Source organism: Erithacus rubecula, assembly GCF_903797595.1.
Source record: "Erithacus rubecula genome assembly, chromosome: 10".
Taxonomy (NCBI): domain Eukaryota; kingdom Metazoa; phylum Chordata; class Aves; order Passeriformes; family Muscicapidae; genus Erithacus; species Erithacus rubecula.
In genome coordinates, this window is record NC_136662.1 from 604,434 (window position 1) to 626,214 (window position 21,781).

Consider the following 21,781-nt stretch of genomic DNA (forward strand, 5'->3'; position numbering starts at 1 on the left):
ATGTTCCAACCTGCTTAACTCCACATCTTTTGTCAAGAGCACAAGAATGATGTGGAAACAGTGCAGAAACTGGAAAGTTCAGTGTAAAAAATTATCATTCACGGCGCTGTATGACATTGCCTCAGCACAGCAGAACCAACAAAGTCTCCCTGATATATGAGAACTATCAAAGGTTGCCAGTGAACACGGAGATTTAATGTGCTGCTTAATTCGAGAGCTTATTTACAATGTCACACGTCACTCGGAGAAAAATGGCTCTGACAGCCAATCATTTAAAATATAGGAAGAGTGTTTAACAAAAGGTCAGAAGTACAAATATTTTACATATTAACTACTAATAAATTCATTTCCTCTCAAAGTTAGGAGGATCAGCAAATGTCTCCAAACCCATTTGCAATATTTCAGCACAAGACCCAACCTCTAATTACCAATGTAAGCTGTAAATAATTGTCAAGTATGCAGATGAGCCAAAAATTCTCACAAATGAAAGTAATTAGCTCCCAAGTCAAATTTTTCTGTCACATTAAAATGCTTTTCCTTGTCTCCAATGTGACACTTACAAATGAGAGGCACATTGTCAGGGAAGCAGTTTTTGCAGGCTGCCAGGAGGATCTGCAGCAGCAGCTCAGACAGGACTGAGCTTCCCGTGGCTGGGCTGCCCATCCCTGTGGGAATAGGGGATTTATCCAGCTGGAACCCTGGTGGGCCCCTCCAAACCCCCCCATCCCTTGGTGTGGGAATATCTCTCATGGAAAGCCTCAGGGCTTGGCTCTTCCTGCTCCTCATTCCCTGAGGGACCATCCCAGATATCCTGGGATATGGATGGGAAACTGGGAATGGGAAGAATGGGAAGAATGGGAAGAATGGGAAGAATGGCAATGGGAATGGGAATGGGAATAATGGGAATAATGGGGATAATGAGAATAATGGGAATAATGGGAATGGGAATGGGAATGGGAAGAATGGGAAGAATGGGAAGAATGGGAAGAATGGGAATGGGAATAATGGGAATGGGAGTGGGAATGGGAATGGGGATGGGAATAATGGAAATGGGAATCAGAATAATGGGAATAATGGGAATAATGGGAATGGCAATGGGAATGGGCTATGAATGGGAATTCCCATTATTCCCATTATTCCCATTATTCCCATTATTCCCATTATTCCTATTATTGCCATTCCCATTCTGATTATTCCCATTATTCCCATTCCCATTATTCCCATTATTCCCATTGTTCCCATTATTCCCATTGTTCCCATTATTCCAATTATTCCCATTCTTCCCATTATTCCCATTATTCCCATTATTCCCATTATTTCCATTATTCCCATTATTCCCATTATTCCCATTCCCATTGTTCACATTATTCCCATTATTCCCATTGTTCCCATTGTTCCCATTATTCCCCTTCTTCCCCAGAGGGTGCTGGCAGTGCCCAGATCCCCAGGGAAGGGCCCTGAGGCTGCCAGGGCAGCTGCAGGGGGTCTGGGCAGTGCTGGAATGCTGTGGGGCCGTGGCTGACGGGGTGTGCTCCTGCTCCTGCTCCCCTCCTGCTCCCTGGGCTGGGATGGGCTGGTGACCCCCTTAATCCCGGGTTCACCCAGGATGGGGCTCACAGCTCCTCTGGCTGTCCCAGTTCCTCAAGGCTCTTCCATCCATGGCTCCTCAGAGATGTTCCATTTCCACAGCACTGCACTCCTCAGCCTCACAAAGAAACGGGGCTCGAGGATAAAGGATGATGTATGAAGGCAAATTTCATTCTGCTCCCTCACAGTAATTTCCCTCATAAACACTTCTGGGGACTGTGAAATATTCCTTGCAGCAGGCTCAGACTCAGGGCTGTGCTTCTCATCCTGTTACACTCCGAGCTCAGCTCCCACTTCACTCCTCCCATCAAGGCACTCCAGGGATTCCCTCCCGTGCAGGATTCCAGGGAAGGTGTTTCTGTTTGATAGCACCAGGTTCATCTCTGTCTAGATGAAATTCCATTGGAGATACACCTGAGGGAAGGTTGAAAACAGGGGCTGTTCCTGGAGCAGCACTAAAGCTTGTACTGCACTGTCAGAGCAGCTCTGAGTGATCCTGATCCTGATGCTGATCCTGATGCTGATCCTGATGCTGATCCTGATTCTGGTTCTGATCCTGATGCTGATCCTGATCCTGATCCTGATCCTGATCCTGATCCTGATCCTGATTCTGATTCTGATCCTGATTCTGATCCTGATCCTGACTCTGACTCTGACTCTGACTCTGACTCTGACTCTGATCCTGATTCTCATCCTGATTCTCATCCTGATTCTCATCCTGACTCTGACTCTGATTCTGATCCTGATCCTGATTCTGATTCTGATTCTGATCCTGACTCTGACTCTGACTCTGACTCTGATCCTGATCCTGATTCTGATTCTGATCCTGATTCTGACTCTGATCCTGACCCTGATTCTGATTCTGATTCTTATCCTGATCCTGATTCTGATCCTGATCCTGATTCTGATCCTGATTCTGATCCTGATTCTGGGATAGCCAGGAGGATCCTGGACTGGTTTGTGTTGGGAGGAGCTGCAGAGTCACCCAGTGCCACCCCTGCCATGGCAGGGACACCTCCCCTGTCCCAGGGTATCCCAGCCCCAATGTCCAGCCTGGCCCTGCCAGGGATCAGGGGCAGCCACAGCAAATCTGGGAATTCCATCCCAGCACCCCACCCATCCCTGCCATCTGGGAATGCACTCCCTGTGTCCAGTGCTGGGTGCATTTTCAGCAGCCTGGGATGAGTCTGGGGCTGTTTGCAGTATTTAGCATGAGCTATTTGTCAGGGAAAGGTGGCTCTGCTCTGCAGGGCAGGGAGGGGATGTGTGTCTCCTCCTGCCTCCCTGGGCCAGCCTTCCACAGCCAGGGAACCCCAAATCCCAGGGAAAGATCCCCACAGTTCAGAATTACACAGCTGGTGGCCATGGTTACCCTGTGTGAATGGCTTGACTCTTTATTTTCCAACCTGTAAATATCACATTCTGTATTTTACCTCAGTCAAAATCAGCACCAAGATCAGTTTTGAATTAGACACAGGGCACATCCCAGCTGGGGCTGCATGGCTGAAAGAGGAAATTCTTCTCTCTCATTTTCCGTGAGTGCACAAACACGGGCTGGGATAATATTTCACTTTAAGACATTGCTGGTGGCACATCTCAAGTGTTTAAAATACTGAACTTTCAGACTTTAGCACAACAAACAGCTGATTTTTGCTTCTGCAGTTCTAACAATCGTATTTCAGCACATTCTCCCATTTTAAGACTCACAAAATGCTTTTTTATTCATTTTAAATTTGAAACAGGGACAAGCCAGCATTTCATTTTCTAGCTGCTGCCCTGCCAGCAGCCCTGGTAACTCCCTCCCTTATCCACCCCATCCCTCTCTGGGGCTCATCTGGACCTTGCTGCAGCACTCCCAGCCCAGAGGATGATAAATCCCCTCTGTTCAGCACCTTCCCAGCTCTACCCCAGCCAGGGCACAGGCAGCTCCTGCAATATTCTGTGTCCTTCCTCAAGGATTCCCAGGGATTTGTCTTAGGGCTGAGCTCTTCTGACAGACAGCACAAGATCCCAAACTGAGCCCCCTGAGCAGGGAGGGGCTGCAGGGCAGGGACTGAGCCAAATCTGGTGCTGGTGATGCTGTGGGAGGGGGCACCCCACAGGACACCCCTGACAGAGCCTGGTCCCCACAGCCCTGCCCTGGGCATTTTTCCAGGGAGGAAATTCCCTAAAATCCCACCCTGACCTGCCCTGCCCAGCCTGAGCTGTTCCCTCTCTCCTGTCCCTGTCCCCAAATCCCCCCAGTGTCCCCTCCTGGCAGGGAGTTGTGCAGAGCCAGAAATTCCCCCTGAGCCTCCTTTTCTCCAGCCTGAGCCCCTTCCCATCCCCTCAGGGATTCTCCAGCCCCTTCCCATCCCCTCAGGGATTCTCCAGCCCCTTCCCATCCCCTCAGGGATTCTCCAGCCCCTTCCCAGCTCCATTCCCTGCTCTGGACATGCTCCAGCCCCTCTATGTCCCTTTTGTCCTGAGGGACCCAACACTGATCCCAAAATTGACCCCAAAACTGACTCCAGTACTGGCCCCAGCCCAGGAGGGATTTTTTAAACCATGCCAGGGACAGAGCAATGCCAGACTGGAGAGAATCTTTGGGTACCCAAATCCAGAGGCATTTCCCCATCCTGGAATTCCCACATTCCTGCAATCTCCATATCCAGAGGCATCTCCCCACCCCTGTAATTCCCAAATCCAGAGCATTTCCCCACCCCTGGCATCCCCAGCACTCCCCAGGTGTTTCCACAGTGGCCAAACCCCAGTTTAATCCCATTTCCATCTGGCACAGCCTCCAGCAGGGTCTCCTCCTCCTCCTCCTCCTCCTCCTCACTGATCTGTTTCACTTCTTCCTTTGACCTTCAGGTCCTTTATTCCTTCTCTGTACATTTTAAGTGTTGCACCAAAAAGGAAAAAAATCCAATTTATTTAAGGCTTTCCTTTAGTAAATGATTAACCTGAATATGGTAAAATGAAATGTTTATTAACATCTCCCTGCATAATCCATTTAACAGAATTAGTCTTGCTTATTCAGACAACCTAAAGGGGTCTGTGCTTTTGTCTCCACAGCATCAGCATTAAAGCTGATAATTATTTCTGGTTAATGCAGCCCTGGGTGCCAGGAAATGCAGGTTTATGTGTTCCAGCATAGCACTTCTCCTAATCTCTTGTATTAATTAGAGATACTGATATAATATCACTTTGTTCCTTTCTCCCCAGCACGGGCAGAGATGTCTGAATATAATCCTATCTGTGCTCAGGCTGTCTTAAACATTTCCACAAGTGTAAAACATTGGGATTAGGTGCAATAATCCCTAAATTGGGAGAGAGGAGAGCTCAGAGGCAGGTGGGTGCTGCCATGGCAGGGGTTGCTCCTTCCCTGGCAGGGTTTGGGCTCCTGTCCAAGCTCAGTTTCCAGCCCCAGACACTCTGGAATCCCAGGGGTCCCTCCCCAGCCCTGGAGATGCTCTCTGAGCATCCCTCCCTCACCCTGAGCCCCCTAAGGAAAATCCGATTTATTCAGAAGTAAATTATTACCCTGAGTGGCTGCAGCTGACATTTTCAACTCCTTGTGTCTCCTGAATCCTGGGTCATTTGATGGTACAAATTTTATTTTTCAATTTTTTTTTTATTTTTTATTTTTTATTTTTCAAATTTTATTTCAGATCTAGGCTGCTCCTGGAGCTGGTTTTAATCTTTTCCTAGATGGAAATTCGCTTTCTTTTCAAGGTTATCCCTCCCAGGGCTCTGAAGGGAATCTGCAGCACCAGATCATAAAATCTGAGGAAAATTGAGGAAAATTGAGGAAAAGCCCTCCCAGGGCATGGAGCCCAACCTGCCCATCCCTGACCCTGCCCCCACATCCACAGGCCTCTGAAACCCCCCAGGGATGGGGAACCCAAACCTCCCCTGTCCAGGGGAAATTCCCCAAAACTCTCTGTAAAACCAGCTCTGGAAATGGCTGCAGGTGTAATCAGACAACTCCAGCTTTTATTTAAAGCCTAATCACACATCCCTCCACAGAAATATTAAGAAATATTAAGAAATATTAAGAAATATTAAGAAATATTAAGAAATATTAAGAAATATTAAGAAATATTAAGAAATATTAAGAAATATTCAGGCTGGGAACTCGTGTCAGTGAAATAATGGAAATATTTCATTGGGAGGGAAAAAGGCAGCTGGGTTATGCTGCTCTCAAACATTTAAACCTTTTTATTTTTCCCTAAACTGAGGGATTAGTCTGGCACAGAGAAACACCCAAAAGTGCTTTGAAAATTCCCAAGCCCAAGGACAAAAAGTGACCTTGCTCAGGAAAGCAAGGGCTGCTCAGTCCTGACCAAAATAATTACTCAGGGTAGATCAAGGACTGAGCAGAGCAGGCTAAGAGTCTTTAAATTTTAAATGTGTGTTTATTTTTAAAGTTTACATATCAGCACAAATCCGTGGAATTTTATCAATATCCAGCAACAGCGCTTTGCTCAGCCAGCAAATAATTCAGGAAAAGTTAATCAGAATTCTGAGGGGAGGGAAAAGAAAGAAAAAAACCTGCAGGAGATTATGAATTTTTCAGAATTTTTAAGAGTCTAGCCCAATATTTTAAGCTGTGTGTCACCCAACAGGCCTCGTGTGACACCACAATTGAAAATTAAACTTCTCCAGGTTTGCTTCTCCTTCAGGTCTCTTTCCCATCCAGTTCTCCTGCTCAGGCAGCTTTGGGAGCTGTAACTCTTCTCTATTATCTCCTCAAGTCAGAGCATCTTCCCCCCATTAACTCCCCCCTGCCTTTGTGCAGAAACAATCCAGGTGTGATTTAATAAGCCTGGGGAAGACTGAGCTGGTTCATATGCAGGAAATCAGATTTACATAATTTTCTGCTCGCTTTTATAGCCACCTTAGCTCGAATTATCTTTAAGTTGGGGAAACTCTTTTCAAGCCATAAAATGAAATAGCACCTGTGTTATGCTTCAGCTTGCTCACCCAGCCCTTGTAATAAATTAAAGGTTGATTTGTCATCCTGACTTAGCACAGAAAGTCCCTTTTTAATGAGAGGAGAGGAAGTGCCCTGGCTGCAGTTAGTCACAGTCATCAGGCACTAAACTGAGCTTCAAAACCAGGTTTAATCTTGTTTTGTTTGGGGTTTATTGCCTGAACCTTTCTGGGCGGGGGGAGAGCAGAGGGTTTGAGGTTGCGTCACATTAAATATTTATATATTTATAAAAAATATTTATATAAAATATTTATATAAAATGGGGAAAATGGAGTTTAAAATGGAGCTAAAAATGGAGATTCAGGGGAAAAAAACAGAGAGAGCTCCCTGCTGCAGGATTTGGGGTGAGCAGGAGAGGGGAGCTGCATCTGTGACAGCTGCTCTGGGAATTCCATCCCAGCCCTTCCTCACCCTCCCAGGAACAATTCCTGCCCAAATCCCATCTGAATCATCATTTAGGGCCAGGCAGGATGGGGGGAACAGGACAGGCAGGATATGGGGGAACAGGGCAGGCAGGATTTGGGGAACAGGACAGGCAGGATTTGGGGGAACAGGACAGGCAGGATTTGGGGGAACAGGACAGGCAGGATTTGGGGGAACAGGACAGGCAGGATTTGGGGAACAGGACAGGCAGGATTTGGGGATCTGGACAGGCAGGATTTGGGGAACAGGACAGGCAGGATTTGGGGAATAGGACAGGCAGGATTTGGGGGAACAGGGCAGGCAGGATTTGGGGAACAGGACAGGCAGGATTTGGGGAATAGGACAGGCAGGATTTGGGGGAACAGGGCAGGCAGGATTTGGGGAACAGGACAGGCAGGATTTGGGGAATAGGACAGGCAGGATTTGGAGAACAGGACAGGCAGGATTTGGGGGAACAGGGCAGGCAGGATTTGGGGAATAGGACAGGCAGGATTTGGGGAACAGGACAGGCAGGATTTGGGGAACAGGACAGGCAGGATTTGGGGAATAGGACAGGGAGAATTTGGGGAACAGGACAGGCTGGTCCTGTCAAGGACAAGGTTCCTGCCAGGTGCATCCCTGGATATTCCTGCCCCAGCCCCAGGAATGATCTTCCCTTTGCTCCTCCACACTGATTTTTGTATTTCCCCTCCCTGCACTTGGTGTGTATCTCCCCAGCAATTGGAGAAAGGCTTTGTGGCAAACAGATAAATACAATTCCTTCAAAATAAGTGTGAATGCCTTTAGCTGAGCTCAGTTGTCACTCTGGCTCCTGGAGCTGGGCAGAAATGATCTGTTTTCCAGGAGAGCTCAATCCAGTCCCCTCCCATCGATTGCATGGCAGATCCTGATGCTCAGTAGCTGTAAAATGGATCAATTATCCAGCTGCTTAAAGGTGAAGCTCTCCTGGTTTGAGTGTTTGCTTTGCAGCAGTTTCTCCTCCTGGATTCTTCTGCTGTGGAACACCAGGCTCAGATTGCTGGCAGATTTTAAAAACTTTAATAAGAGACAATTAGAGACAATAAATCAAAAGGTTTCAATGGTGGGTGCTGGGTATTCAGCCATGAGCACTCCTTAATTCAGAAAACACTTCTTAAATGCATCAACCTGTTGGATATTCATAGACATTTATGCAAAATTCAAAATCACCCTCCCAACCTGGAAATTGACTTTTTTTGTCAAACACACCCTGCTCAATAAATTCCTTCTCTGAAGTTCTGATGTTCATCACCTAGATTGGATAATCCAAAAATGTGAATAATTTCCCTGTTGTTTTTTACCATTCTCTCAGTTAGTTACATGAACAAAAGCTTTTTACATCACCGTGTTATAGTCCAAAAATCAGATTTATCACACCACTATTTCTGTGAATAGCAGAACTGAAAGATACTCTGTGGGCACAGCAAAGCTTTTCAACATTATACCTACGGCGTTCATTTGAGTGTTTGCAAAAAAACAATAATACAATGTAATACAATATAGCACAATATAATACAATATGATACAATATGACACAATACAATATAATACAATATAATACAATATAATACAATATAATACAATATGATATAATATAATACAATATAGTACAATATAATACAATATGATACAATATAATACAATACCATATCATATAATCGAATGTGATCTAATATGACATGGCATAATATAATATTAAATAATATGTATGATATGATACGATACAATACGATGCAATATAATTAATATAATGTGATGTGATATAATATAATATAATTAATACAATACAATATAATATAATACAATACAATACAATACAATACAATATAATATAACATAATACAAAACAATACAACACAATACAATACAACACCATACAATACAACACAATACAATACAATATAACATAATACAATATAATTTACATGATACAACACAATACAATACAACACAATAAAGTGCAATACAATGCAATACAATATAATATAATTAATACAATACAATACAATACAACACAGCACAACACAATACAATACAATACAACACAATACAATACAATACAATATAATATAATTAATATAATACAACACAACACAATACAATACAATACAATGCAATATAATATAACACAATACAATATAATTAATATAACACAACACAATTCAATAAATACAACACAATACAATACAATACAATGCAATATAACACAATACAATGTAATTAATATAACACAACACAATGCAATAAACACAACACAACACAATAGTACACAATACAACACAACACAGCACAATAGAATACAATACAATATAATATAACACAACACAACACAATACAATACAATACAATGTAATATAACACAATACAATACAGTACAATATAACACAATACAATATAATTAATAGAACACAACACAATGCAATAAACACAACACAACACAATACAATACAATGCAATACAATATAATATAACACAATACAATATAATTAACATAACACAACACAATGCAATAAACACAACACAACACAATACAATAAACACAATACCCGTGCTGGCAGCAGAGGTGCGGGTTCCCCGCGGGATGCAGTGACACTGTGCTTGCCTTGCAGCTCCCAGCACAGCCCAGTACGGGGTCACCGGGCACGCCGAGGTGCTGCTGTCCTGCTGGTCCCTGGTGCTGGTGCTCTCCTCGCTCAGCAGCGCCTTCTACCTGAAGAACACCCTCCTGCGCCACCTGTGACACACCTGTGACACGCCCGGGACACGCCCGAGCCACGCCCGAGCCACGCCCGAGCCACGCCCGTGAGCGCAGCGAGCCCCGCCCTGGCAGAGTGCTCGAAGGGACCAGCGCGGCACGGGGATGATCGCCTTCTGTACAATTGCTCATCCTGTAAATACTTTAATTCCACTCCTTTCTTTCTTTTTTTTTTCCTTTTTTTTTTTTTAATTTTTATTAGCTGCATTACCTTGTGGAGCAGTACACATTGTCCTTTTATAAGACGTGAGAACTCTGAAATTACTTTTAGAGGATATTAATTGTGATTTCATGTTTGTAATCGACAAGTTTTCAGAAGCATTCAGTCATGGTCTGCTGAGTCGCAGACTGTAGTTTACAAAAAAAAAAAAAAAGGATATTGCAGTAAAAATGTGCTTCTTTAAGGCTGCAATACAAACATTCAGCTCCCTTCTCGACTAGCATCCTATCCAAACTTACACAAAAACATTTGTTCTTTTTTGAGTAAAAAAAAAAAAATATCAAATGATATTGCCTTCAAAATATTTCTTCAAAACTATTACACATATCTAGATTTTCTTCTAGCATGATATTCAGGTTTCAAGAATGAGCCTTGTACTATAACTGCGTTGTGCAGTCCTGCTTTTGTTCTCTCCCTCCCTCCTGCCAGTTCAGCATGGTTGTGCCTTCATGAAACACGACTTTCCTCTCCCTCTCCAGCCAACCTGGAATGTGTTTTGGGAAATGCTGAAGCATCCTTTGGAGCACAGGGAATCGCCCCAGGGAGGACAGAGGTGCCAGGGGCTGCTCCCTCCACACCACTGACCTCTGTAAAATCCACATTTCCCCTTATTAAACAGAGCTCAGATCGTTCTGTGGCACCTCCTGAATGTCACGTCCCCCTAAAGCCAAACCCCCACCTGGCTGCAAATGTCAGCACTGTCCCTTTTGTACCACTGGCAAAGCCAGCCTGAATTGGGATTTTATTTCTTGCACTCCATTTTGCACTGGTTTGGCTGATTTAGCAATGATAAAGGATGCTTTGAACCGTGAGGCACCTGCAAACCCCTGGAGCATCAGGCAGAATTGAATCTCCACATATCCCTGAGGCACGTGGCTGTGCTTGGGAGAGCCACCAGCACAGGCAGGGTTTGGGGATAGGACAGGGAGAATTTGGGGACAGGACAGGGAGAATTTGGGGACAGGACAGGCAGGATTGGGGGACAGGACAGGCAGGATTTGGGTGACAGGACAGGGAGAATTTGGGAACAGGACAGGGAGAATTTGGGGACAGGACAGGCAGGATTTGGGGGAACAGGACAGGCAGGATTTGGGGGACAGGACAGGGATAATTTGGGGAACAGGACAGGGAGAATTTGGGGAACAGGACAGGCAGGATTGGGGGACAGGACAGACAGGATTTGGGGGAACAGAACAGGCAGGATTTGGGGGGAACAGGACAGGGAGGATTTGGGGGACAGGACAGGCAGAATTTGGGGAGAACAGGACAGACAGGATTTGGGGGAATAGGACAGGCAGGATTTGGGGGATCAGGTCGCACCTGACTGAGAGCCTGTGTAACTCCCTGGGGTGCCCTGGCCAGCAGCCCTTGGACCCCAAGTGCCCTGGTGGCCCCAGGAGCTCCTGATTTGCCCACAAGCAACCACTGACAGCAGGAATAACAAAACTGTTATCACAGAATCCCAGGCTGGGCTGGGCTGGGAGGGACCCCAAAGCCTGTCCCATCCCATTCCACCCCTGCCAGGGACGGGGACAGGGACAGGGACAGGGATGGGGACAGGGACAGGGACGGGGACAGGGACATTCCCACTGTCCCAGGCTGCTCCAAGCCCCATCCAGCCTGGCCTTGGGTGGGACAGCACCACTTTCACTGTGATCACCCCCAGACCCGTGTTTGAGCTCCAGCAGGTGACACAAATTTCCCATTTCCCCATTTTTCCTCCTCACATCAGGTGAGCAGCAGCAGCTGAGCACTGGGAACACTCAGCAGCTCCCAAATCCCATTTTTCCAGCCAGGAGGACTCTGGGTTTGCTGGGCTCAGTCTGGAGGGTGCCAGGCCAGAAAGTGCAGATCCTCACCCCAAAAGGGGCAAAAACCCACAAAAAAATAAAACAACCCATCCTGGGCCACTCTGCCTGTGCTGCATCATTCCCCTCATCAGTCCCAGCTGTGTGCCAAGCAGTTGCTGTTTCCAGAAATGTTTTCAGGCGTTTTTTAAAACCTGGAATAACATGAAGGAGCCCATTCTGCAAGAGAAGGGTCCAAACTCGACTCCATCAGTCCTGATATCCTGATCTCTCTTGTATTGCAGCTTTAAAGTGCTCTGTTTTAGAATCCATTCACTAGAAACAGTGGTGCTGCAGGAAGTCTTGTGTCAGTGCAGTTGTTTGAAGGAAAAAAATAAGGATATGGATAACCCCACCCACCTGTGTGAAACTGGGAGAGGGTTCTATACTGTGGCTGGAACAAATCCTGCATTCCAATGACACACTGCATTCCAGTGATTCCTGAAATTTGGAACCTGACCTTTCCAGCAACAGAATAGAATGAACAGCAGCTTTATTAAATCTGAAAAAAAAAAGAGAAATGAGCACACGGTGAAGTGTTGAATGTTTGCATTTGCACCAGGGAGAGGCACTGGGTGATGGGGGAACATCCTCCCTGTCAAACCCTTCAAGGAAAACCCAAAGCCACAGCCAGAGCAGAGCTGGGGGCTGTGTCTGTGGGTGCTGGGGGCTGAGGGGACAGCGGGGGGCTCTGCAGCCTGGATTTGGGGTTTGGGGTTTGGGGTTTGGGGTTTGGGGTTGGGCAGGGCTGCAGCACAGATGGGGACAGCTGCTCCCAAAACTGGCAGCAGAGCCATGGGAGGGGGCTTGGGGCTGGCAGGGACCCCCTCAGGGACCCCCTGCTTCCAACCCTGTCCCTTCTGGGGTCACTTTGGGGTCGCCCTGTGCTCCCCCAGAGCTCTGACCTGCCCTGACCCCAATGATTCCCAATTTCCCAACCCAACAACAAAGGGTTAACTGGGTCATTCCACCAGGGCTGTGACCCTGCTGACACTCAGCTGAGGGATCTCCCAGCTCAGGAACAAATTCCTCCAGGGTTTGTAGCTTGGCAGGATCCTCCAGAGCCAGACAGCTTTTTTTAAACTTTCCAAGAGAGTTTTTTTTTAGAGTGGATGCTGTTTTTAAGATCCAGGAGTGTGAAGCCCATCCCAGTGACAGCTGCTTTGTTTGCACATTTTCTGAGTGCTGGAAATAGACAATGGCAAATGTTGTGCCACCAGAACCTCCAGGAGCCCACAGAGCTGTGCTGTGAAGAATGTGTATGCCAAAAGATGGATTTACATGGATAAATATGCCTTAAAGACTAAATATGCATTTACTTCTGAGGCTGGGTCTGCCTCGTGCCCAGTCTGGAGGTAAATAATCCACATTTCACAGCTGCCATGGAGGGGGTGTTTCTTTGGAGGAAAAAAAAAAAAAAAAAAAAAGGAAAGAAAAGAAAAGGGGAGGGGGAAAGCATTTATTTTAAGAGAATCTTCAGTAATTTTAAAATGCTTGCCATGTGTGAGGAGGAGCAGTGTGGGGTTTGCTGTGGTGCCACCACAATCTGCCACACCCCAAAACCCCTCTGAGCTGGGACAGAGGGGGGATCTGGGGCTCCCCAACCCCACAGGGCTGTAGGATCAATCCCACACCCTCCTGCCTTGCTGCAGCTCTAACACAGGACCCTGGGGAATGAGGAAAAATATCAACAATTTTGTCAAAAATTTTAAAAAATGGAATTTCCAAAACAGGAATTAAAAATTCTCCATTCAGGTTTAGTTCTGGGAGCAGAGGGGTCAGTGCAGCAGGGCAGAGATGCTGGGCTGGGGTCTGTCCTGTCTGTGCCTCCCCAGCCCCCAGGGCAGGGCAGGGATTTGTTCTGCTCTCAGCAAAGTCCAAAATCCACCCGGAGCAGGCAGGGGCAGCGGGGCTGCTGGGGGAGGATTCTCAGCAAATCCTGCTCTGCCTCTGGCTGGGCTTTGCTGGGGCACCTTCAGCTGCTTGCTCCAGCTCCTGCCTAATTCATGAGCAGCCCCAAGGCTCCTTTTCATCAGAAAATCCTCCTGTGCAAGTGCAGAGCTCAGCAGATTTGCCACCTCCCCTCAGCTTGGTTATGTGGCTGATTTTTAGGGCACACCAAAGGTTCCTGTTGGAGTGCAGGATGGAAATCTGCATTATGGGGTGGGGGAGAGCAGTTCCCACCCTGCCCAGCCACTCTGCCCTGGGCTGGGACAGGCTCTGGGGTCTCTGCTGGGGGCTCAGTCCAGAGTTATCCCTGAGGGTTTGCTGGCATTGATTCCCCTGTGCAGCAGGGAAGGGTCCTGAGACCCTGGGCTCTGGGTCCTGCTCCCATCTCTTGGTCCCTTTGTTTTTATCCCTGTCTCTCCTTTCCCATCTCTTGATCCCTGTCTGTTGGTCCTCTTCTCTCCATTCCCATTTCTTGGTCCCCATCTCTTGGTCCTTGTCTCTTTTCCTCCTTCTTTGGTCCCCATCTCTTGGTCCCTTTTTCTCTTCTTCCCCTTCCACGCTTTCCCTTGGTGCTGGGAGCCCCCCGAGCTCCTCACCCCCTGTTCCCTTTGCAAAGGGCAGGCTGAGAGAGAGAGAGAGCCTTTGAGGAATTAATTTCCTGGCGTTAATCACCCTCCTGGCTGTGGGGAGGTGGAGAGCTCTGGCATTTCCCTGCACGAGATTGCAGAGCAGGCACTCCACTCCTCTGAAAAGAGCTCTGAGGGCTTTGACCTTCTGCTGGAATTGGGAATTGGCACTCCAGGAAAGGTTAATGAGCAGAGGGTTTCACACAGGAATGTTTCTGATGGGATCTGGGCAGGGACAAACTCCCCTGGGCTGCCAGGATCTCCTCCACAAGGAGGTTTGGCCAGTCCAGGCCAAAAACACCAGCCCAGCCTTTCCCCCATCCCAAAACTTCCTCAGTTTCTAATCCCCTCCCACCCAAAATCACGGCACCACTGCTGCAAATGACAGATCAGGTAAATGCTGGGGGAGAGCTCAAGTGAATGTCAGGAATTAGGGCTGCTCTAATTTAATAATCACTTTGTTGTGCTCATTGCTTCTTCATCAAAGGCACTTCACCTGAGTTCAGTGCTCACACTTCTGGGGTTCTGACAAGTGCTTTATTATTCCAATAGATTACAAATATTTTGGAAAAGGATTATTTCCACAGGCTGAGGCAGAAAAGCAAAGCACAGCCCACCCAAGCAGGTGCTGCTGAATGTCCAGAGGCAGCACTGGAAACAAAATTCAGCTTTGGAGGGAGGTTGAAATTCTCCCCTGAACCCAAAGATTTTTATTAATCAGCTCCAGCTGTTTCCAGGGTCACAGCCAGGGCAGGGATGTCCAGGCTCAGCTTTGGGCTGGGGCAGCACCTCCAATTCCCCAAACCCTTCAACACCTCCTGCAAACTCCTGAGGGGCAGAGAGTGATTTAATCCAAAATTCAGCCTTGGGAAAATGCTGGGATCCTGCTCAGCTCCTGCCCTCCAGAGCATCTTCCTGCCTTTTCCCTCTCTGGGATAAATTCCTGGGATTAACAGGAATGTCCCTGCAGATCCCAGATCCCTCACAGCCCACCCTGGTGTCCTTGTCCCCAGGGAAGGGGGGCTCCCCAGCCCCCCTCCCAGCCAATTCCAGATGCAGATTCTCTTTGCTGAGTGCTCCTGCAGATGTTCCTCATTAAAGCAGCCCAGCAATCACCCCCCAAAATCCTTCCTGCTCTCAGATGTTCCCAATCACTGCTGCAGGATCCTGCAGGAATATCATTTTTGTAGGAGTAAACCATTTGCTAAATAAGCCACCTGTTAAATAAACACTCCCACTCTGCAAATATTGTTATTTTGTTTTCCAGCCTATGCACAATCTGGATTTATTTTAGATGAAAAACAGATAATCACTAAGGAAAAAAAAAAACAACCAAAAAACAGTATTTTGACTATTTGCAACTATCCATCTTGTGAGCACATCTGCTCCTTTGCAAGCTGGCAGAGCTCTTGCACTCAGAGACATTCACAGCTCCTTATTCAGCCTGCAGCTCATGAGTTCCCACCAGCAGCCCCTGCACTCCTCCCTCTCTGTCCCTCCCTCCAAACTCAATTGCTCCTGCTCCCCTTTCCCATCCCTCAGCTGCAGCTTCCCACGGGACGATCCCTCTGCAGGGTCCCTCCAGCAGAGCTGCCACAGGAGGGGGCAGAGTTGGCCTCCAGCTCAGCCATAAAATCACATTTCAGAAGCCAAGTTCAGCCTTAGCCCACCCCGGCCCTGAAACAGCAGGATGGGCAATCTCAGGAAAAGTGGGGTGGGGTGGGATAATGGGATGGGATGGGATGGGATGGGATGGGATGGGATGGGATGGGATGGAATGGAATGGAATGGAATGGAATGGAATGGAATGGAATGGAATGGAATAGAAAATGGAATGGAATGGAAAATGGAAAATGGGATGGAATGGAATGGAATGGAAAATGGAATGGAGTGGAATAGAAAATGGAAAATGGGATGGAATGGGATGGAATGGGATGGAATGGAGTGGGATGGAGTTGGATGGAATGGAGTGGAGTGGAGTGGAAAATGGAAAATGGAAAATGGAAAATGGAATGGAGTGGAATGGAAAATGGAAAATGGGATGGAATAGAAAATGGAATGGAGTGGAATGGAATGGGATGGAATAGGAAATGGAAAATGGAGTGGAATGGTATGGAATGGAATATTTCCATGGAAGAGCTGTACAGCAGCTGAGCCCCAGCTGCAGGATTTAACAGCAGCTCTGCAGCCCCAGCCTCTTCTCCTTTGCAAGGAATCAGATCTTGCATCCCATGGAATCATGGAATTGCTTGGGCTGGAAAGGCCCCACGAGACTCAAATCCAACCATCCCCAGCTGCAGGATAACTGTGGGATGAGCCCTGGGCTGTGACCCTGTGTGCAAACGGGGCAGATGGATCCTCTGAGTGCAGCAAATGTGTCCATTTATAAATTCATTATAAATATTATAAATGTGGGGCTGTGGCAGGGGGGAATTGCAGGAGCTTTACCTTGTTCCCAGCCCCTGTCCCTGTCTCTCTCTGTGCCCTCCTGCCCTGCTGCTGCTCCCATGTGCAGGAAAACAGGATGTTCCCCATCCTCTGCCCCTCTCCCCAGCCTGCAGTGGGTTCCCTTTGCCCTGTGCAGCTCCCCAGGCAAGGCTCACACCCCATCCTCACCTTTAACCCCCTTTTAAACCTGAACCCCAGCAGCTCACGAGACTTTTCTGGCTGTTTTTGTGCATTTTCACTCCAGTGTAGATTCTTAAATAATTCCACAAATCCTCTGTTCCTTGTTTCGCTTCAAATGCAGCTCACAAATTAATGGTGTGTGTTAATTGGGCAGCTAATCCCCCTCCCAGAAGGAAAAAAAAAACTTAAAAGTTATCATAATGCTTCTGGTTTTTGGTGCTGTGCTGCAAAGATGTTAAAGAGATTTTAATAAATGGGAGGCCTTAATTAGAGCAGAGTGAACCCCTCCACATAAAATACAGATGTGTGGGATGGAAGAAGGAAGAGTTGGATCCTTTCAGGACAAACCCTTCCCTCAACTCTCCACATCAACCCTCTCATAAAGAAATCCAGAGTTCCTTTCATTCAAAGCACAGACTTGAAACTCCTACCCCCATCTCAGGGCAGCATTAAATATTAAAGTCAGATATTAAAATTTCAAGGGACCCAAATTAAACCTGAGGTACTCAAAAAATAAGTGTTGCTGAATATTTAATGGCAAAGATTTTGTGATTAACTCCAGAAATCTCACCCTGGCAGAGAGGAGCTGCCCAGGAAAATGTGACCATCCCAGTGACCAGATGAGGAGAAATTGCTTATGGTTCCTTTAACCCCAATGCCCTGAGAAAGACTCCTCACCTTTCCTCACCTTTCTGAGATTTCTAAAGGGGCTGGGGAGACTCCTGATTTAGGAGTCAAGCTAAGCAGGAGGAATCTCGAGTGGAATGGCAAATGGGAGAAAATGGGCCAGATTTTAAAGGAATTTTCTGACCCCATAATCTGGGAATTCCCACCTGAAAAGATTCAAGATCCAATCGAGGTTGCTCTAATTAAAATAAACAGAGTCAGGTTCAGCCCTCAAACAAAGCAAAGCTCTGTGTAACAGAGGGAGGGCTGGCCCTGCCTGCTGACTTTTGAATTTCCATTTTCATTCATGGCAAATATTGGCCTTGCCTTCTCATTTCCCACAGAAGTGAGGCATTCAGTGGAATATGGGAGGGAATAAAATCAACCTGCAGATGGAGGGGCTGGGCTGGGGTCCACAGTGGGGAAAAACAGGTAATCCTAAATAATTCCAGAATGTTTCCAAAGTGGAGCCAGAGCCACCCCAGTGATCCAAGGAAAGAGAGGAATGCTCAGTCCCAAATATCAGAAACTCTCTAAAGAATATCCCCACACACCTTAACTGTAAAAAAAAATCATTAACTCAGCTTAGTTAAATAAATTTATTCTGATTTTAATAATGGGGCTGAAGAAAAGCCAGCAGTGAGAGCTGAGTGTTGATGAGCTGCAGGTCTGTGAGCAGAGCCAGGATCAATCCTGGGTTAATCCCAGACCAGCCACCAGCACCAGGGCAAAGCAAAGCCCAGTCCAGGGAGCACAGGCAGCTTCCTCACAGGTGAATTCCTGCCTGGATTCATCACAAATCCAAGAATAACCATGAAACTGTGGAGTGCTTTGGGTTGGGAGGGACATTAAATCCACCCAGTCCCTGTTCCCTTCTCCTCCCAGTGCTCCCAGTGCCCCCAGGGATGCAGGGGCAGCTCCAGCTCCCCTGGAAGTGTTTCTGTAAAATGTGAATTGTCACAGCTCCAGAGCCACAATTCCATCCCACTCCCTCCACCCTTCCCTGCCAAAATCCCTGTTCCAGCCCGGGCTCTGGAGCCTGTTTGGGAAGATCAGACCCTGGTTTTGTTTCCTGGCCTGTTGACAGCTGCCAGCAGCAGCAGCCAAGTGAATCCCAGGAAATGAAACCCTGGCAGTGCCCTGCTCACCTGAACCCTGCAGGAATCTGTGCCCATGGCTGGGCTGGCTCAGCTGCACCAAACCCCACTCAGAGTCTGTCAGGAGCAGCAGCTGTGTGGGGTTTGATCCTCACTCCAGTTTGGGTTTGATCCTCACTCCAGTCTGGGTTTGATCTTCACTCCAGTCTGGGTTTGATCCTCACTCCAGTTTGGATTCAATCCTCACTCCCAGTTTGGGTTTTATCCTTATTCCCAGTTTGGGTTTGATCCTCACTCCAGTCTGGGTTTGATCCTCACTCCAGTTTGGACTCAATCCTCACTCCAGTTTGGGTTTTATCCTTGTTCCCAGGGAGGATTTGATCCTTGTTCCAGTTTGGATTTTATCCTCACTCCAGTTTGGATTTGATCCTCATTCCCAGTTTGGATGTAATCCTCACTCCAATTTGGATTTAATCCTCATTCCCAGTAAGGATTTAATCCTCATTCCCAGTAAGGATTTAATCCTCACTCCCAGTTTGGATGTAATCCTCACTCCAGTTTGGATTTGATCCTCATTCCCAGTAAGGATTTAATCCTCACTCCCAGTTTGGATGTAATCCTCATTCCCAGTTTGGATTTGGCTCCTGGGGGACCTGGGGGTGCAGAACCCTGAGCTGCCTCTCCCTGTGGGACCCCGAGCCCCGAGAGGACAAAGCCATGAACCAGGAAATGCACAAACCAGGGAGATGCTGAGCCCCTTTTCCCTCCATCCCTCTGTTCCAGGATTGTATTTTATTCCCAAATCAGGTTGCAGATTGTACTTTGTGTCACGACTAGCAAAGGATAATTATATATATATATATAAATATATATTTTACTCTTTTTTATTTGTTTCTAACTAAATCCCCTGGGGATGCCAGGACAGGGTGAGGATTCTCGTTTTTCAGAAGTGGTTTACAGTAACCAAACTCAAAGGATGCCTTATTCCTGAGGATGGCAGGAGTTTAGGGAAGAGGAACAAGCCCCATTCCCTGTGGGATCCCAGCAGGCAGGGATGCCTCAGGCAGGGAGGGAGTTTCTGTGCAAAGGCAGCAGGATGGGACCAGAAGGAGGAGTTGGGGTCCGAGAGGTGCCTTGGGATCACAGGCAGGGCTGACATTCCCAAATCCAAGCCCCTTCTCCAGCCCAGTGCTGCAGCACACCCAGTGTCCGTGTCCATGTCCCACAGACCCTCCTTGCCATCCCATGAAAATCCTCTAAAACACACAGGGATTTTTTCAAAGCCGCTCCCTGACTTCCCCTCACTGCTGTACAGTGGGCAGGGGGGAAAATCACATTCCCAGGAGTTTTTCCTTAGGTTAAGAGCAGAACTTCTCCCAGGATTAAACCACGGTGACATTTCCTTTTCCTTTTCCTTCAATTCCTTCAGCCTGAGGTTGGCAGAGCCCCAAGTTCACTCCAGGTTCCTCTCCAGCCTGTAGGGATGAGTGCATTTATTGCTGCATCTGTCCTCCAAATTCAATCCCAAATTCAATCCTAAATTCAATCCCAAATTCAATCTCAAATTCAATCCTAAATTCAATCCCAAATTCAATCCCAAAAGGATCTGGAGCCAGCGCTCCCTGGTGGGGCTGGGAAGATCCCAAGGAGCCTCCTGGTGATCCCAAGATTTTCCCTCCCCACTTTGACCCCTCCTTGGATTTGTATTGATGGGATCAGGGGATCCAGCACCTCTGGGTGTTCTGATGGGATCAGGGGATCCAGCACTGGATGTTCTGATGGGATCAGGGAATCCAGCACCTCTGGATGTTCTGATGGGATCAGGGGATCCAGCACTGGATGTTCTGATGGGATCAGGGAATCCAGCACCTCTGGATGTTCTGATGGGATCAGGGGATCCAGCACTGGATGTTCTGATGGGATCAGGGAATCCAGCACCTCTGGATGTTCTGATGGGATCAGGGGATCCAGCACTGGATGTTCTGATGGGATCAGGGAATCCAGCACCTCTGGATGTTCTGATGGGATCAGGGGATCCAGCACTGGGTGTTCTGATGGGATCAGGGGATCCAGCACCTCTGGATGTTCTGATGGGATCAGGGGATCCAGCACTGGGTGTTCTGATGGGATCAGGGGATCCAGCACTGGGTGTTCTGATGGGATCAGGGGATCCAGCACCTCTGGGTGTTCTGATGGGATCAGGGGATCCAGCACCTCTGGATGTTCTGATGGGATCAAGGGATCCAGCACTGGGTGTTCTGATGGGATCAGGGGATCCAGCACCACTGCAGGGCTCCACCTGCTCTGCCTGGCAATGCTGGCACTGATTCCCTGGATCCAGGATTCTGTTGGAATGTGGGATGACCCACGGTGGTGTTGCACCCCCAAATCCCCACCCTGGCATCAGGAATGTCCCAGGAGGGGTTTCCTGGCAGCTGAACCCCAGGAAGAGCCGCCAGAGCCATGCTCACCCCTGCCCCAAAGTCCCTTCTGACCCCGAAAACCCACCAAGCCCAAAAATCCAGTGAACTCAAAAAATCCACTGACCCCAAAAATCCAAGCTCGAAAATCTGCCAACCCCAAAACCCACTGATCCCAAAAATCTGCTGACCCCAAAAATCCGCCAGCCCCACAAATCCATCAACCCTAAAAATCCAAACTCAAAAATCTGCCAACCCCAAAAATCCGCTGACCCTGAAAATCTGTCAGCCCCAAAAATGCACCAAAGCCCCCAAAATCGGCCAGCTCCAAAAATCCATCAACTCCAAAAATCTGTCAACCCCAAAAATCCACTAACCTCAAAAATTCACCCAGCTCAAAAATCCAAACTCAAGAATCCTCTGACCCCAAAAATCCGCCAAGCCCAAAAATCTGCCAAGCTCAAAAATTCACCAACCCCGAAAATCTACCAACCCCAAAAATCCAAACTCAAGAATCCTCTGACTCCAAAAATCTGCCAAGCTCAAAAATCTGCCAACCCCAAAAA

The 21,781-nt window shown here is 47.4% G+C and overlaps 1 protein-coding gene across 3 annotated transcripts in view; it reads left to right on the forward strand.

Annotated features, from left to right (window-relative positions):
* NEGR1 (neuronal growth regulator 1) overlaps positions 1 to 11,119 on the forward strand; it is a 151,389-nt gene extending 140,270 nt beyond the window's left edge. The window contains exons 7-8 of one of the 3 annotated variants that reach the window (XR_013775358.1): positions 9,616 to 10,889; positions 11,068 to 11,119. Coding sequence is in view for 1 of the 3 variants with exons in the window: in XM_079314363.1 (XP_079170489.1) it covers positions 9,616 to 9,746 (131 nt within the window). In the remaining 2 variants the exon portion in view is untranslated. The other 2 variants (XR_013775359.1, XM_079314363.1) reach the window with 2 other exon arrangements.
* The last annotated feature ends 10,662 nt before the right edge of the window (positions 11,120 to 21,781 follow it).